The 18,463-nt window shown below is 38.9% G+C and overlaps 1 protein-coding gene across 3 annotated transcripts in view; it reads left to right on the top strand.

Annotated features, from left to right (window-relative positions):
* lrig1 (leucine-rich repeats and immunoglobulin-like domains 1) overlaps positions 1-18,463 on the top strand; it is a 39,945-nt gene that overhangs the window by 12,521 nt on the left and 8,961 nt on the right. For all 3 annotated transcript variants that reach the window (XM_077203097.1, XM_077203098.1, XM_077203099.1), the window contains exons 4-10: positions 5,870-6,007; positions 6,119-6,262; positions 10,021-10,164; positions 10,328-10,471; positions 12,233-12,376; positions 15,553-15,633; positions 18,132-18,203. In XM_077203097.1, the coding sequence (XP_077059212.1) occupies positions 5,870-6,007; positions 6,119-6,262; positions 10,021-10,164; positions 10,328-10,471; positions 12,233-12,376; positions 15,553-15,633; positions 18,132-18,203 (867 nt within the window). The remainder of the gene's footprint in view (positions 1-5,869; positions 6,008-6,118; positions 6,263-10,020; positions 10,165-10,327; positions 10,472-12,232; positions 12,377-15,552; positions 15,634-18,131; positions 18,204-18,463) is intronic.

Genomic DNA, 18,463 nt, shown 5'->3' with positions numbered 1-18,463 from the left:
GATGGTGTTTAGTTTTGCTGGCTGTGTTAGTGAGACTTTTACTAGCGTTACCCTGGAGAATTACTTCCTTATTTGGGGTGATCATGTGTATCTGTTTGTTTCTTGTCGGTTTAGCCCATTCCTTCCGCAGCATCCAGGTACGCATTTATGGTTTGTGAATATGAGTTTTCACAGTATTATAGTAACACAGACAGATTTGCACAAGTTGCAAATGTTAGTAATGATTATCAGGTTTATACTTAAACTAATATCAAAGGTTAAGTCCTTAATTTCAGTGATATAAAGTGTCACCAAACAGAACTGCAAAATGATCGCAGACAACAATGCTGTTTTTATGCAGTGATTTCTTTATATCAAATTATCAAAATATTTTACCTTTACACGCTTTAAATAATGCTTGGTTATAGACTTAAGCCATGTTCAGTCTGTATATCCCTGTTTCAGAGCACCAGTTTGCCTGTATCTCCTTCACAACGACTGATATTCCAGCAGTAATCTGTCTTCTGCACGGATCATGTTCCTATCTGTAATATATCTTTCTACTACCAAATGTGTCGTTCATTTGAGCGGTAAAGTGATCGGTGTCTTTATAGCGGACAGTTATGCTGTCATGGTGTGACCTCATTGATTTACAGTTAATCACCATCTCCCGGAACTTATGAAAAACCTGCTCCGTTCAATTCACAGGATTGAAACATTTGATATTACACTGGCGAGCTGTGCTTGGAGGATATCGGGGAAGGTTGGAATGGGGGGGTGATGATCAGGGAATGTAGGTCCAAATGGAAGGGTGCTTCTTTTTTTGGCCCTGGTTCGAGGCCTGTTGCTATAGAGGGTCGCCGCATATCGGGAAGGGCTTGTCTTTTTTGAGCCGCACAGCTGAATGTAGTAGAACGCCCAGCTGTAGCTGTCAATCAAATGGTTTACTGTAAAAGAAATGGGGGAGGGGTCAGTCGGAAAGGGGGCGAGATCGGATGGTTACTGATACAGACTAATGAAGGGGTAGGAACAGAAAGAGCGAGGGTTCTCGATTTCCACCTGTGAGGAACACCTGACCCTACTCCTGCTCGTGGCTCTTGTTCTCTAGCTCGCAGAATTCCTTCCCTCTGAGTTCACCAGCTGGAATGCTGTCGGACAGCAGCCCCCTGTGATACGGCCACAGAGCCAGCACTAAAATACTGCTTCGTCTGTCACCAACACCAAACTCCTCAATGCCCCGTTTCATCTGAACCGAGTACAGCATTTAAACAGTAGCGCTCTCTTTCCCTCTCTCTCTAGTGAAGTGTTTAAACAGCAGAGTCGCCATTCTACTGATTTTAATCTTTTCCTTTGACTGCTGACAGTCGTATTCAAACAGTTTGATGTTGGACATCTGTTCTCACTTTTTACTGCCACAGCATATAGTACAGATGCACATTTTGGCGTTTAGTTCATTTTGATTCTCAACTGTTGGGTAGTGTTTGACAGATGTTACTCTTGCTAGGTGTTTAAGGTGTATGGTAGGACTTGGGGTGGGGGATGGGGGTCTGGAGCCCACATTTATTTATGTTACACCGCTTTGTCACATTGATCTTGATATTATATCAATATTTTTCATCTGTTCAACGACTTTTCACTATGACATAAATTTGCCATTGTTACTAATTAGACCTAATGTTTAACAGAAAAATGTATGTATAAAAAAAATTAAAAAAATTAAAATAAATATATCTATATATATATATATATATATATATATATATATATATATATATATATATATATATATATATATATATATATATATATATATATATATATATATAAAACAATCTTTTTAGGATAGGCTATATATAGCCAAATAAAAATCGTAATAAATCCCTGATATATTAACAATGTTGTTTTGTCGCCAGAAGTAATATTCTTAAATATTAAACTGCCCAAAATGTATTGAAACTTTCATATATCACACAGTCCTTCCTATCAATCCATCTGTCTATCCATCTGTCTATCCATCTATCTCACAAATTTGGAATGACATAATGGGTGATTTGGGTGAATTATCCCTTTAAAACAAATAAAGAATGCGAGTCTTGTTAGTTGTTGGACTAACTAGTCTACTCGACCATTCTGAACCATCTCTACCTGAAACAATCTTTGAGGGTTCAGAACACCCTACACAAACCTTCCCACACTATTTCTTCTCCTTTCTTTCGGAGTTCATCAAGCAGATAAGCCAATCAATGCTGCCTAAAGCAGCTAACCTTCTTATCCTTTGTGCGGTGCTGCTTTGGTTGGATTAACTGGCTAAGACATTCAGCTCCCACACTCTCCCTTTCTCTCCAACAACTGATTCCGACACTGATCCAGACGTTGGTTTGGAATCCAGCTACAGTATTTCAGTTTAACCCAAACAAGTGTAAGAAAAACAACTAAACCACAAGCAAAGTCTTTGTAAACTATTTGTAAAGTATCGTTTTGCCTTGGGTCTGTTTTCGGATCTGCTGTAACCCAGATGTGGTAAGTCTGATCCTAGATCTGAGCAGATCCCAGCAGTACCACTTTAAAACGGATTCAGGCCTGGGATGGCCAGCGCATGAGAGTGGACCGTTTCTCTCGTTTAACGTCAGCATGTTTTTTTTTTGCCCGGAGAAGGTCACCAGCTGCTGACCTGCTACTCAGTGGAGTCTCAGTGCTCTGTTAGTCACAGGAACATCCTGTAGGGCGGTAAGCACAGCACACGTCCTCATCCATACCCTCTGTCTGTTTATTCAGGTGGGACAGTGGGGGTACTCCCTCCTTTTACTCTTTCCTTCCGTCGTTCTCGGTCGCTCTTTCTTCTGTCCTTCCATTCCTCTTTCTTTTTCCACTCTTCTCACAATTCCCACCCAGAATTCCAGTTTAACGGTCAACCCAGGGAGCATCTGCGTGTCTGCCGGTCCCGTCTTCACTGGGAAAGGCCTTGCTGGTCTATTAGGCTCCCACAGAACACCTGCCAGCAGACAACCAGAGCAGAAATCCCCTCTTGGTCTCAGCGGACAGTGTGTTTACCGTGAGATTTACGCAGTATTGGGAAGCCGAATAAAGAGGCTTTGTTGTTCCAGCACAGACTCGTCTTCGCTGTATGGGCCTGTCTGCTTGGTCTTTGTAGGGTTTCCTGTTAGCATTGATCATAGTGCAGGTGCTGAAGCGTTGAGCATGACTAGCCAGCCTCAATGGAGGATGTTTCAGGTTCGACCTAATATCTCTAATTTTTGGTATGGAGAATATTTGAATATGAGGTTCAGTTGGCCCATTGTTTCCGTGCAAAAAGAGTACTCTGGCAGTACCATGATATAGAAATGGTAGCAGAAAGTAATTCCACATTGATAGAAAGGTACATTGATATGATATATATTATTGTGTTGAATGAACCATAATCATATCCCACGGTATTTACCCCAAAGCTTGTAACCTAAGCTTTCATCTTATGCAACGTCATTTCCTTAAGCCCTCTCCGTTACTTTTTTTTTGTTATTTAGTAGCATGTTTAATTAGGGCTGGGTATTGACACAAATTTCACAATTCGATTCGATTTCGATTCACAAGCTTGCAATTCGATTCGATTACGATTCGATTCAATTCAATATTGATTATTTTGGATATCAGGTACAATATATGGCAAATTTTCTCAAGGAAAACAAATCTCTTAACCAATGCTGTAAACTATGGGAGTCAGTTGTATCATTAAAATTGTTTCATTAGCCTACTATAGCCTAATATTAAAGGTAAAGATTTACTGATTTGTATACAAACAATTACACTTTTATTTATTTTTCTAATAATAAAGTTATATGAAATATAAATATTTAAATGGTGGCTGTCATAAAAACTTGCCAGATTTATTCAAACGTGCATTAAATATTGAAAAACATAAAATAATTATAAAATAACATAAAATGCAATATGGTGCATATATTTAGCAAAATGCTCCTCTCTAGAGTTAATTTTTCTAGCTGACTAACGAGTTCATGGTCACTGGATATGGTTTTTCTGAGGTAAATGTGACGTTACATGACATTGTTTACAAGCTATTTCACTGACGTCTTTCCTCGGTTGAAACAATGATTGAGCGTTTCCATGTGACAACAAGTATTTCGATAAGTTATACTCTATCTTTTAACACACTTTCAGATGCTCATTCATGTTTATTTCACGCTGTAACTGGTAATATTAAGGCGGAAGAGAAGATCATGTGTGCTCGGCGCTGCTGCTTCTCTTGAGCTGCGCCAGAGCGATCTCACACCACAGCGCCAAAACGGTATTTATGTTTTTGAATTTCGTAAGAAAATGGACGTAATTTGAAATCTGAGACTTTGTTTCATATCAATAGTAACAAAGCACAAAGATTATTGCGTTTATTGGATGGGATGCGCGCTACAATGTTCCATTCATTCATCAACTGAAAACAGGATGACTAATCGATTCTTGGGATTTAAGAGTCGATATCGGTTCGTAAAAATGAGAATCGATTAAAATCGAGAAATCGATATTTTTTACCCAGCCCTATGTTTAATAGAGGGAGATTCTTTTCTTTTCTTTTTTTCTTTATTACTGTCCCATCCTCCAGTGCGGGGATGGCTTACTCTGAAACTACCCCAAAACAAATTCCAGATGTGGAGAGCTTGACCTCGCCATTCCTTCCGTGGCCGGCAAAAACAAGTGTGATTCTTAAGTCAGCTGCTTTCTCATGCCTCAACCCTAAAGAGAAATAGAAGCAAAGAAAAAAGGGGGAAGGACAGAAATCCAAAGCCCCCTTGAGAGAAAACTGTTATTGATTAGTCTTTACCACGTTAACAACAGTTCACACCGAGCCTGGCTAACTAATTGACAAGAAAAGACAAAATGTTCACTCAAAGTTTTGTTTTGAAATTTTATTCGTTTTACTTTTGACTGAATTGAGTCAAAACAAGAGTTTGAAATATTCGCAAACAAAACAAGTGTTCAAGATCTGATCCGAATACGATGCAGAACATTAAAAAAAGATTGGATACCGGACCTTTGTGTGACTAAACGAAACTAAAATATGCACAACTAACCCTAACACTTCACAGCGAATCTAATCCAAATCCAATTTATGATTTAAGATTTGGGGGGATTAACACAGAGTCTAGTGCAAAAATAAGGTGTAATGCATATCATAGAAATGCAATGTTTTGGTTTAAAATCTTGTCTTTCACTTGTCATTCTTGTCATTTTGAAAATTTGCTTTAAAGCTGAAATGGACGCATATTTATGTTATTTGAATCATAATATATATATAGTCTGTTGTTAATCTCTTCTGTTGCACCCAAAGCTTTATGTACGGAAACAGACATACACAGGTTTAGATGAATCTTTCATCTGACTGATATTTGTCACCATTGCTGGGTTTTTGTTTGGGATTCCAGGCCTGAATGTGTTTGTGCCTTTGCATGTGTGTGATGACAAATCAAGTTACCGTATCTAGCCACAGTCACTTGGCACTTCTGAAGGCGTGTGTGGAAACAAGCCCCCATTGGGCTTCAAAGCCCTATTGAAACATTCTCTCCGAAAGAGCCTCATGTGGCAGCCAACTGCCTATCAGCGCAGATATGTGGGCCAACATATTGTTTAACCTAGTTGCCTATGCACTAATAAACCGAAAAAAACTGCTATAACGTGACGTGAGAATTATAAGTCTAGATTAACCAAGGATAGTTTTTGTCAGGATATTCCATTTGTTTGCCTGATCTGTGTAGACATTAAAAAATAGATTAGTATGTAATCTGTCCAGAGTGTCACATGAAAACATATTAAACACTCAGTGAAGGTTTGTACAGCTGTGTATAGAGTTAGTTATAATAGATGTTTTCTTTTTTTCCCATTCTAGGCACCATAATAAAATCCGCAGACTGGAGGGGAGCCTGCTGCAGAACTTCTCTGCTCTTGAGACGCTAGATCTGAGTAATAATGACATCACAGAGCTGAGAGAGCACTGTTTCCCTCCGGGGTTACAAATCAAGGATCTGTAAGAAACGCACTCATTCTCTCTCTTTCAAATAGATATAACTGTGAACATCTGTGTTCATGTAACACTGTATTCTTTCATAATCCGAAGCGTGATATTTCATCTCTGTAGGCACCTGAGCAGTAATAGGATTGTTCATCTGGAGTTCGGGGCGCTTAAGAACCTCGCCGGGAGTCTGCAGATCCTCAGACTTAGCCGGAACCGACTGACCCACCTTCCTGTTAAAGGCCTGGAGCTGCCCAAGCTTACACAACTGTGAGTGCACTATACTGTCCATTCACACGCTTAAAGGTTTGGGGTCAGAAACAAAGAAATTAATACTTTTTAAGGACAAGGACTTAGGCCACGTCCACACGAAGCCAGAGCTGTCCCTATCCGATCTTTTTTTTCCTCTTTCTAAAAAAAAATTCCGTAAACACAGCGCCATCTCAAGAAATATCTGCGTACACGCGTAACCACTGAAACCGATTCAAACCGATGTAGTATACATGCCAGACCAGTATGAGGCGCTGTATTCCTGACACAGATACACAAAAAAAGAGAAGACTTGCGCATAAACCTTTCGCGCTGTATACAATAACATACAGTAGCCCATGTAATATTAGGCACAGTAGCTTCTTTTCTTTTTTGAAGCTAAGAACTTTTTTACCAAGAACTTTGTTGAACAATATGAAAAACCATAAATGGCTTGGTACAAAATAGGGATGAGTCACGATATTCGATTAGTTAGCTAAAGCATAAAGCTTGCCACAAAGAACCGGCAAATAGCCTAATCATTATGAATGTGTCAAATATAGCAAGGAAGACATTTTAATTGTTTATTAATAAACTAGTGTTTTCTGTGACGATGCTGACTCGCCACCTTCGCAGTAGTGTGAAGGTGCCTATAGAAAGAAATAATAATAATAATAATTCATCACATTTATTTAGCGCTTTTCTGGACACTCAAAGCGCTTCACATAGAAGGGGGAATCTCCTCAACCACCACCAATGTGCAGCATCCACCTGGATGATGCGACGGCAGCCATATTGCGCCAGAACGCCCAACACACACCAGCTTACTGGTGGAGAGGAGACAGAGTGATGAAGCCAATTGGTATATATATACATGGGGATGATTAGGAGGCCATGATGGACAGAGGCCACTGGGCAAATTTGGCCAGGATGCCGGGGTTACACCCCTACTCTTTCGAAAGACATCCTGGGATTTTTTGTGACCACAGAGAGTAAGGACCTCGGTTTAACGTCTCATCCGAAGGACAGTGCTCAATTGACAGTACAGTGTCCCCATTACCATATTGGGGCGTTAGGACCCACACAGACCACAGGGTGAGCACCCCCTGCTGGCCTCACTAACACCTCTTCCAGCAGCAACCTGGTTTTCTCAGAAGGTCTCCCATCCAGGTACTAACCAGGCTCAGCCCTGCTTAGCTTTAGTGGGCAACCAGTCTTGGGCTACAGGGTGATATGGCTGCTGGCCGCACTTCATGCGGATTACTAGAGTTGTCTGTTTCTTTTCGTTTTGAATTGTTTTGTTTAAAAGTAGACATTTCAAGTTTAGATATATTTTTGAGTTTTTGTTCATTTATGAGACAAGCTCCAGTTTATGTGCGATGCAAGTTATATCGCGTCGGCGCCTCCATGTCCTGATTATGGGCTATTGTCTGCTATATTTGCTTCATATTTATTAAATCCAGGAAATTGGTTGACGAAACATTGATTAAAATTAAGATACAATTTATACAAAACGAAATTCACTTTAAAGAAAGGCTTTATACAAAACAAAACTTAATGAAGTGGTCAAAATGATGCGTCTCAATATTGCGCATCTTATGATTAGGCTTTTTTATGTTATAAAAAAATAACATAATAATCAAACATAAATATGAAACTAACTTTTCTTTAATGGTTACAACATGTAGGTCTACAGTACAGAGAAATTTAATGTCGGAGCGAAGGCCGTGTTACGGGTGAGCATGAGGGGGGCAGAGGTGCGTTTTTTGAAGAATAATCAAATAATTCCCAGCGATCGTCGAATATTATTTTTGCTTGAAATGCCCATCCTACAAAATACGAAATGTCTTAATCAGACAAAATAAAAGCATCATAGCATAAGAAAGAAATATAAATAAATAAAGAAGTAAAATAAAGAATTAAAAATACATTAAAGTAGGCCTAAATAATAAATAAAGAAATAAGAGGCTCAGTAGCTTCTGCAGCATGAACTCAAGCAAGTAGTCGCAGTTGTTGTTGATGTTAGGCTACTGATTTAGCGCGTCTGACTAGTCAACACGTGGGGTGATGACATCATCGTTTCACAAAATATACGGATTGGCTGTACACACGAAGACGCAAGGGTGTCGTTTTCAGATTTATCTCCCAAAACGCCGGATCCGTCTGGACGAAACGCCGATCCGATAAAAAATTTGTACGTATACAGCTAAATGCGTCTCCGTGTGGACAGGGCCTTACTTAGTTGATCAAAAGTGACACTGAAGACATTTAATATTACTAAAAAAAAATCTATTTTAAATAAATGCTTCTCTTTTTAACTTTATTCATTGAAGAATCCTGAAAAAAAAAGATCACAGTTTCCAAGTGATTTCAGTAAGAGTTGTATACACTCATTAGCCTGTGTTGCTTAGTGTGTTTGTAAATTTGGAGGCGGAGCTATCAAGGGGTGTGATCCTTTTGGGGTAGGAGTGTGATTGTTTTGGTGATCTTTGAATATCAACAGCACTTTTCAGAAATCACTTTAAGCAGCACAACTGTTTTCAACATTAATAATAATAAATGTTTCTTGAGCACTAAATCAGCATATTAGAATGATTTCTGAAGGATCACGTGACACTGAAGACTGCAATTTCAACTTTGCCCTAACAGAAAAAATTGCATTTTAAAATATATTAAAATAAAGTTATTTATAATATTAAATAATTATATTTATAATAATTCATATTTTTACTTTAAAAAACATGACTCTTTTTGTACTGACCCCAATTTTTGGTATTTTTGTTAGTTTTTATTGTTTAAAATTAAACTAAAGACCCCCAGGTTTTGCTCCCTTTAATTGAAGTTCTCCCAGCTGTTTTCAAACACAAGAACATTTTAAATGTAAACCCAAGGGTAATGTGACAAACCACTACATCTCTATACTACTACTGTTTTTGAAATGGTCATATTAGTATAAAGTCATTTGTTCAATTGTTGTTATTGTGCAAGTGCGTTTTCAAAAGTCACAATTTTAAATTATTCAGCAGCTTTGGAAGCTACAGTTTAAAGTACCCAGCCCCCCCAAAACATTTGTTTCCAGATGTTATATTAAACGTTTCAGCATTCATGGTCAGAAGACCACTGGTAAACATCAGAGCAGAACAATTCTTTCACTCCACTGAAGATCTATGGATCCCTCTTTGCCCCAAGCGTAACCATCTGTACCTAAGCTCTTTGTTTCTGCTCATATCAGACTTCCATCAAAAATATGCTTTGTTCTTCAGGTGGACAGAGTGATACTAAATCTATGTACGAATGTGGCAACATAAGCTCATATTAAACCCCTCACACACACCTGGAGTGCATTTCAGCAACCACAAAGCCACAGCTATGTTGGTGAGCGAGAACAATAGGTTAGTTAGTAATGACATCAAAGAGGGAGCAGAGCTGCTTTATTTGTCCTGATGTTCAGCTGGACATGATATCTGTTTACAATTCTACGCTCTTAAGTTTTCAAAAATATAAGAACCATTTTGAGTTCCCAAAGAACCTTTCAGTAAATGCTTCTTAAAAGAACCATTTTGTCCCAGTGTGAAAAATATTTGAATAATCTGAGGAACCTTTTTCCACTTTTTGTCCGGTGGAAAGGTTCCATGGATGTTAAAGGTTATATATGAAACCATAGATGACAATTAAATAACCTTTATTTTAAATGTCTTCAGAATATAATGCTGTGGACATTTCCTCAAGTACTTTTTTGGTCATTTATTTTAATCACATTCTAATTGTGTGTTTTGTAGGGAGCTAAGCAGGAACAGGTTGCGGTTGATCGAGGGACTCACCTTCCAAGGTTTGAGCAGTTTAGAAGTTCTCAAGCTTCAGAGAAACAACATCAGCAAGCTGACGGATGGGGCGTTCTGGGGTCTGGCCCGGATGAGGGTTCTGTGAGTCCGAATCTTGTTACCACATATACATAATTATTAATAGTTGTCACAATAGACCATATATAGTAACTGACATTTCTAACCGAAGTGACCTGCAATAAAATATACATCCACCATCTTTGCATCATACAGTTATTATATTGTGTGCATTTGTCATCTGAAGGCACCTGGACTATAACAATCTGCGGGAGGTGAACAGCGGCTCTCTGTACGGTCTGGAGTCGCTCCTGCAACTCTACCTCTCCAACAACTCTATCTCTTACTTTAACCCTGAGGGCTGGGGCTTCTGTGAGAGACTCCGAGAACTGTGAGATTTCACTCATTTCCTCTACTACTCGTTCTTCTTCAGTGTATATAAAAAAAATACAACTTGAATCAACAATTGTTACTGAAAATAATAATGTACATTTATTTCTTGTTTTAAAGAATAATACAATTTTATTTAATTATTATTACATTTATATATATTTATTTAAAAATTATGAGAATCATATAGTTCATTATTGTAACTTTTATGGTTTAAGATTGCTGATTGCGCAGACATACAGGTGAAACTCGAAAATTTAGAATATCGTGCAAAAGTTATAATTTTTATGATTATGGCTTACAGCTTATGAAAACCCCAAATTCAAAATCTCATAAAATTAGAATATTACATGAAATCAATAAAAGAAAAAGTATTTTAAATACAGAAATGTCGGCCCTCTGAAAAGTATAATCATACATATGTATATAGTTATATATATACTAAATATATTAGTTTCACTTTTTAATTTGAATTACTGAAATACACAAACTTTTGCACAATATTCTAATTTTTCGAGTTTCACCTGTATGTATGCATTTCATGTAGAGTTTCTCTGAAATACATTGCTACAATTTTGCTTGACGAATGTAGAATGACATTTATGATTTAGAATCTATGAAAATCTGCTCTTTTTAAGATGCTTTTTAGACATTTGTACATAATAAGCACTGCCATTCAAGGTTTGGGTTTGGTATGATTTTTACAAAATGTTTTTGAAATAAGTCTCTTATGCTCACCAATGCTGCGTTTATAAAAACCATTATTGTGAAATATTATTACGATTTAAAATAACTGTTTTCTCTTTTAATATATTGTAATTTATTCTTGTGATGCCAAATTTTCAGCATCATTACTCCAGTCTTCAGTGTCACATGATCCTTCAGAAATCATTCTAATATGCTGATTTGGTAGAATGTTGAAAACGGTTATGGTGCTTCATATTTTTGTGAAAACATTCAGGATTCTTTCATGAATAGAAAATTCAAAAGAACAGCATTTATTTGAAATAGAAATCTTTTGTAACATTGTAAATGCCTTTACCGTCACTTTTGATCAGATTAATGCATCCTTGCTGAATAAATGTATTAATTTCTTGTAACAAAAAAAAACTTAACTGTAGTGTATATAACAAAATATAATCTACAAGAGGATTATTGTTCAAATTTGATGGCTGGTAAAAAAATAAATAAATGTAATCGCACCCAATCTTTACATTAGACGGAAGCATTTGTCCGCAGTATCACCTACTGCACTAAATGCACAGCACTCCTCGTCTTGCTGTAGATAAGCTCTGTTTATCCCCTAATGATGCACGGGATTGCCAGCGCTTAGGAGCTCAGCACCGTTTTCACTCATCTCTCCTGATGCTAGTTAAAGAAAACAGCGTAATCCTCCACGTATATGTCTGCCAAGTGTTACGCAGAGATCTGTACCTGAGTGAGAGTGATCTTATCTGGGTGAATGTGTGTATACACTGCTCAGTCATGTCAAGCGTATTGTGCGATATCTTCCTCTAGCTAGCACTCTTTCCCGTTGTGGGGGTAACAAGGCTTTATTGGTAGGGCATGTTGACTGTGGTATCAGCTGAGTGGTCCGACCATGATTTTGTAGATAGGTTTATGACATGGCTGTTATTGTATTGTGGACAAGACTGCCTGATGAGACATCAACCTTCTGTGATAAACATTGAAAAAGCTAATCGAGGGATACCATAATAGGGACATGCATAATATGGACATGTTTGTTTTCCATTTTTTTCAGGAACTTGTCCTATAATAACCTGACGAAGCTGTCTGAGGGTAGTTTTGCCAAGCTGGTGAATTTGATCTCGCTGCGTTTGGGACACAATTCCATCATTCACATCATGGAGGGAGCGTTCAGAGGCCTTAGTTCCCTACGTACGCTGTAAGTGTTCTTACCTCTGGGATCCTGAACTAAGACTAATCCTGCATGTGAAAAACACTTGATAGTGTCAAAGCTGTGGCACAGTGGTTTGGAAGTCTACATGCCAAACCATTATGCCACTGTTCTGTCACACTGAGTCACGGTGCTCATATGGGGGAAGCAGGTTCAAGTCCGTTCTGCCCTGATCACGTTCCTCTTTTTTTTTCTACCCCTACCTAATTTAAGTCTTTAAATACAAAATAAAAAGGTAAAATTAATGGTAAAAAATACAGAAAATAATATAAATAAAAATTACAAAATAGTAAAGAAAAACTGAAAATATAATGAAAAATAGTAAAAATAAACATAGAAATAAGAGTCCTGCCTGTCAAAAAATTATTAAAAAAGCCTACATATGCACGTGTCAGTAACACCTTCCCCATTGAAATCAATCGCTCTAGACAGTGTTTCCCTTCATGAAATGGGTGCACAAAACAGTCTTAGTTTCTAAATGAATTAAAACTGTGGCAGAAAAACGTGTTGATTGATTTAGTGGCACTTGCTGAAGTAGTCGTTAGCCATTAAGTCTGGTGAGAAAACTTTCTGGTTTCTTTTCCTCTTTGTTTCCTTGTTGGTTCCCACCAAAGTTGGATGCACATGTGCACCCTGCTCAAGGCCTCCTAGTAGAGGCAACCTCCCCCCCCTTCACCCCCTTTCACCCCCCCCCCCCCCCCCCATCCCCCCCCCCACCCGCACAGTGAAAGGCATTATGGGAGACCAACTCTCCGGCCTGACTTCTATAGACACACAAAGTCTCAACCGCCACTTCATGCCCCCCTCTTTCAGTGTTTCAAAAGAGAGAAGAATTCTTAGTTGAAGGCTTTTTCGCAGTAGGGTGACAAGCCAAGGCACAACACTGCCCTCAGCGCTGCTGGCAGTGGGCAGAGTGTGGGGGGAAGGGGCCTGTGAAGTCCGATTGTGAGGGCCTCTGTTTTCTTTTGTTCCGTCCTTCTTTTATGTCTTACTTGCTTGATTTCCTTTATATCCTTCTCTCTCTCTCTCCCTCCCTCACTCGCTCTCTGAGCCAGTTCTAATCTAATCATGGCCTTAGTGCCTTGCTGGGGCTCCCGTTGAAAAAGAAGCAGGGGAGGTTTTAATTGGTGCGCGCTTCTGGCCAGGCGAGAGAAGCCATGGTCGGGTGTGAGAGACCAGAACCGGACCGTCTTTTAGCCGAGGAGGTGGGGGTCAGGCCTGGGGGCCTCCGCCCTTACTGTCATTAACAAGCCAGGGTCCATTCACGAGCAGCCAGACAGAAAGAATAGGAAATTGGCAGCCGAGCCCAGGCATGGAGGGAAAGTAACAGAAAGAGCCAAGGGGGCGGCTGTCAGCCTGGAGGGAAGTGGCTCAATCCCTCCACCCTCTCACCTCAAAAAGACATTTATTCTTTTTCAGCGTCAACAATCTTTTTTTAATAGCATAGAAACACAGGGACCCCTTACAAAAATGGCATCAGATGGTAATTCCATGGTACTATGAGATGATTACTCTTCCTCAACAATAGTTCTTTAAAGAATACCAAGTCCACCAAAACATTGTAAAGGTGCAATCACTAGTGTAGCATTGTATGAAGCACAGCTTACACAGAATTCACTTTCAAACCAAGCAACTTTCTGTTGGTCAATGTGGTGCAGTTGCAAATTTATAATACAAAATCTATAGTTAAATCATACTCCCTCGCGTGACTTTCCCTATTGCTTGGTTTCCTATTGAAATGACTGGATTTCACCCTTGAAAATTCACAGAACAATGGTAAATGTGACCTCACCTTATACCATTTAAATTCCAAAGTATACATGAGTTTTGATGCGAATGCTTTGCGTACAGCCAAACGCACAGGCTTTCTGAGTATATTCCTTTTGAGAGTGTGCGCGAACACATGCGCACTAGAAAGTAGGGCTGCATCTAACGATTATTTTAATAATTAATAAATCTGTCGGTTATTTTTTCGATTAATCGGATAAAAAAAAAAAAAAAGCATTAATTTCCAACCCTTTATTCAAAAACAGAACTGATATTGCAAATTCACAGTGCAAAAAACACATTCGTTGTTGCAGCCCTACTAGAAAGTTTCATTCTTGTTTAGTGTCTGCAATGTGAGAATCCCTTTATACCCTCATACAAACAGCCATCTATTGTTTGTAGAAGTTGCATGCAAAAACTGTATACTTTGGGCTTTAAGTCCCACCATTCAGTGAAATGTGTTCAGGCCAGCCACATCCATCATGTTTAGAGATTTTCATCAGAAAGTTAGGGTCTTGTAGGCAGGCTGCTGGCACCGTCCAGGCTTGTTTGAGATTTGTCTGAAGCTGTATTATGTGTATGCCCATATGCCTTTACCTGCCAACATGGTTGGTGCAGTGACTGATTCAAACGGCTGTCAGAGGGAGTATATGTGTGCAACTGTGTGAAAGAGTTGTGTTTGTGCAAGACGCTTTCAGCTGTCATGCATTATTCATGCATTGGCCTGTGCGTTGCTGCGCTCCTTAATGTCACAATACACAAAGAAAAGAATGTGCTTGGTTGGCAGTGGAAATAGAGGGAGAGAAAGCAAGAAAGAGAGTGTTGTTGGACGTTCTTGTTTTTAACCAGGTGTCCAGGGCGGCTTGTGCCATTGCTGAACATCTGTCAGCAGTATATGGACGAGGAATTGACCCTCCGCTAAGCACCGCCTTTAAAACATTACTGACCAATCCTACCTCATTTTGTTCTACAGAAATGATTGAAAAAAATGCTCAAACGCTCATAACATTTTATTTTATGTACATATAAAATAAATTGAGAATAAAATGAATGCAAGTATTTTTTATTAACATTTAAAATAAATTTAAAATGTAATTTAAAAATGCATTTATATATGTACATTTTTACACAATTATTTAAAGAATGGCAGATAAGTGCATCAAACTTCATTATAGCTCACAAAAGAATATTTTCCAGAAAAAAAAAATATATATATATATATATTATCCAATTTATATATATATATTTAATAAAAATCACTGTTCATGAAAGTTTCTGGCACATTTCGGGGAAAATCTAACTGTAACAACAGCAACCATGGTGGGCGGAGCTTAGCAAATGTAAATTGTTCCATATTCTCTGTGTCTCTTTCCTAATCTCTTTTTTTTTCTCTGCAGGGAGTTGGATCACAATGACATCTCTGGCACTATAGAGGACACCAATGGGGCCTTCACTGGCCTCGAAAACCTCAACAAGCTGTGAGTGTTATGCCCTTTCCTTTCCCTCTGCACTTACATTTTTGGACATTCTTAAACCAGTTGCTACCATGACAATTCCTGCTCCACAATAAACATCAAATTGCATAGTACAAAATCAGGCCACACTTTTCCAAGAAAATGTCATGTTTATTGACTCAAAAAGAGGAAGCACAGGTAACCTCAACCCCGCATCTTGCACGAGGCTCATATTTTATGCAGTGCAGATTTGCGAAGGGAAGTGTTAGTGGTGGAGGTCATTTGAGTTTGAGTAGCGAACACTTTTCATCATTGACCGATAGGAGCTCTTGGCTTTGCTGTTGTGATGGAATCAGCGAGGGCATAAAAAGGGAGGCAGGCGGAGGAGGGGGGTGTGTTCACACACATCAAACGCCCCTCTCTGCTTCTTTTGTTATGGGAGCGGAGGTTCGCAAATCTGCGGAAGCCGCCTGTTGATGCACATCCCTCGCCAAATCCTGACAGCCACCCTGCCAGAAAGCCTATTCACCCAACCTGGGAATATGTGAGTGAGAATTAGAGAGCGATGCGCACAACATCAAAGTTGTTTGCATTGTTTTCTTACCACAATACGGGGCCATTTCTACGCTCCAAATCTTCGCACACACAGAATCCGTGTGACCCTGCCCATGAAGTCAACGGATCCATTTAGAATCTATTTCAATAATTTCTATTTGGAATACTAGAGCTTTTGAATGATAGGGTTGGTAAGGAAGCCCAGGGCTCCAGGCTGCCCAGAGGATGACCTGCGGATGGGTGGTTGCTTCAGGAATGGTGGGGGGGCCTGAGGAGATGAGTGGAGGTGATGTCTTAGTCTTTCAGGAGATGACAGATGCTGTCGCACACACACACAGACCATCAGTCCGCTGACAGACACGGCCGTGGCTGGGTTTTCTGGGCACATATTGAATAAACTAGGTGACTCAGGAAACTTAACTATAGCCGTGAGATATTTTTTGACAATTAAATGAATGCTTTATTTAATAAAGAGACATTATTGAATGGCTCTTTAATATGATACAATATTTTTTTTTTTGCACATTTATACATCATTTCTTAGAATCTAAATAGTTTTATAAAGTACAAAAATTTACATGTTATTTGGTAATACTTTATAGTAAGGTTTAATTTGTTCATATTAGTTAATTATGTTAGTTAACATGCACTAGCAATGAGTAATACTTCTAAAGCATTTCTTAATGTTAATTATTGCTAATTTCTAAATTTACTAATACATTGTTAAAAATCAAAAGTTGTATCTGTTAATATTATTTAATGGACCTGAGCTAAAATAACCTAAAAATGAACAGTTGCATTATTATTAACAAACATTGACAAAGATTAATAAATATTGTAACAAATGTATTGCACATTGATAGTTGGGAAAAAAAAAATATTGGTATCCATCCATAATAATTCTGCATGTTGATTTCCCATATATTTACATTTAGATTACCTTTGCCGTTGATTTTTATTATCACTTATAATTTGATGACAAAGGGAACATTGCAATCTTAAGCAAATCACAAAATCATTTTGAAAAATCTACAGATTTTAACGAATCTAACAGTTCTATGTTGTGATGCGTTGTAGCATTTAAAAATGAGTTTAGTTTTCACTTTATTTTTAATTTAAGATAAAATCTAGATTTTTTTGAAAACTTTTTATAGATTTATATAAATTTTTAACATTGGTCATTTATTGGTTATCAGCCATAACATGAAAATAATGATCAGACTATCATTATCAGCCGTAATTTTAATATCGCTGCATCTCTACTTTTTTCCTGCTGCTGTGAAGGTCATGTTTATCACAGCATGCAACAGCCCTAGACACGTCTCAAGATTGTGAGCCAATATCCGCCCATCCAAGGTCAGGAAGATCATCCCCTGATTAAAACCACAACATTGTCAAGTGTCAAATCTGGTTTATATGAGGAGGTGCTGGCTTTCACTGTGCTGACTGAGGAGTCTCGAGCCCTCTTGGACAGGAAGTGCACTGATCAGGGGCTTGATTTTGGTCCAACATGTTTAAGAATGGAAATCGTGTCATCTGGGTTGGGGGTTACATCCATGAAGGAGCCCGTTCCTCTTCGCCGTCCCGCGGTGCGTGTGTGTATGGCTGCTTTTGAAAAGCGAGCAGGATTAGCCTCTACAAGGGGGTTTGAACCACAGCCCTGACAAGGCCACTTTTATTACTTTACAAGCCGTGTCGTCCTCCAACCAATGAAGCTCCTTTTCATGTGACCTCGAGCTCTGGGCTCCACCTTGTCATCGCTATTAAATTCTAATAAAGATAAAAGTACGCTTTGAAGAGCTGCGCCGGTCCCCGATTCCTCACCCTCCTCCTAATCTCTACACAGTTCGGATTTCCAATCCCACAATCCCCCTCTCTTATCAGATTCAGCCCAACTAATTGTGCACTCTCTTTCTCTCTCTCTCTTCCCACTCGTTTATCTCGCCCTGCGTGTCTGGAAACGGCAGAACTCTGTTTGGAAACAAGATCAAGTCGGTGGCCAAGAAAGCCTTCTCGGGCCTGGAGGCTCTGGAACACCTGTGAGTATCCCACAATGCCGTTCTGCTCTTACTGCCAAAAGTAAATGCTTAAGAGGGCTGGTAGCAATTTAATAGTGTCTTTGTAAAAGGAGAGGACAGGGTGGTTTGCAAGGCCAGCTGCTCTTGTCTCGTTAGAGCCAGCTTTAGCTTGCACAGGAACACAGTTATGGAGCATATGGTCAGTTTCGTAGAAGAAATGGAATTTTTAAGCATTTCTGCAGACGCTGTAACACCACATCTGATTTGAGGGTCTTTCCACC

This window comes from Siphateles boraxobius, unplaced genomic scaffold (assembly GCF_051911475.1).
Source record: "Siphateles boraxobius isolate OS27281-9 unplaced genomic scaffold, OSU_SipBor_1 5, whole genome shotgun sequence".
NCBI lineage: Eukaryota > Metazoa > Chordata > Actinopteri > Cypriniformes > Leuciscidae > Siphateles > Siphateles boraxobius.
This window is presented reverse-complemented; position numbering and strand designations above follow the sequence as displayed.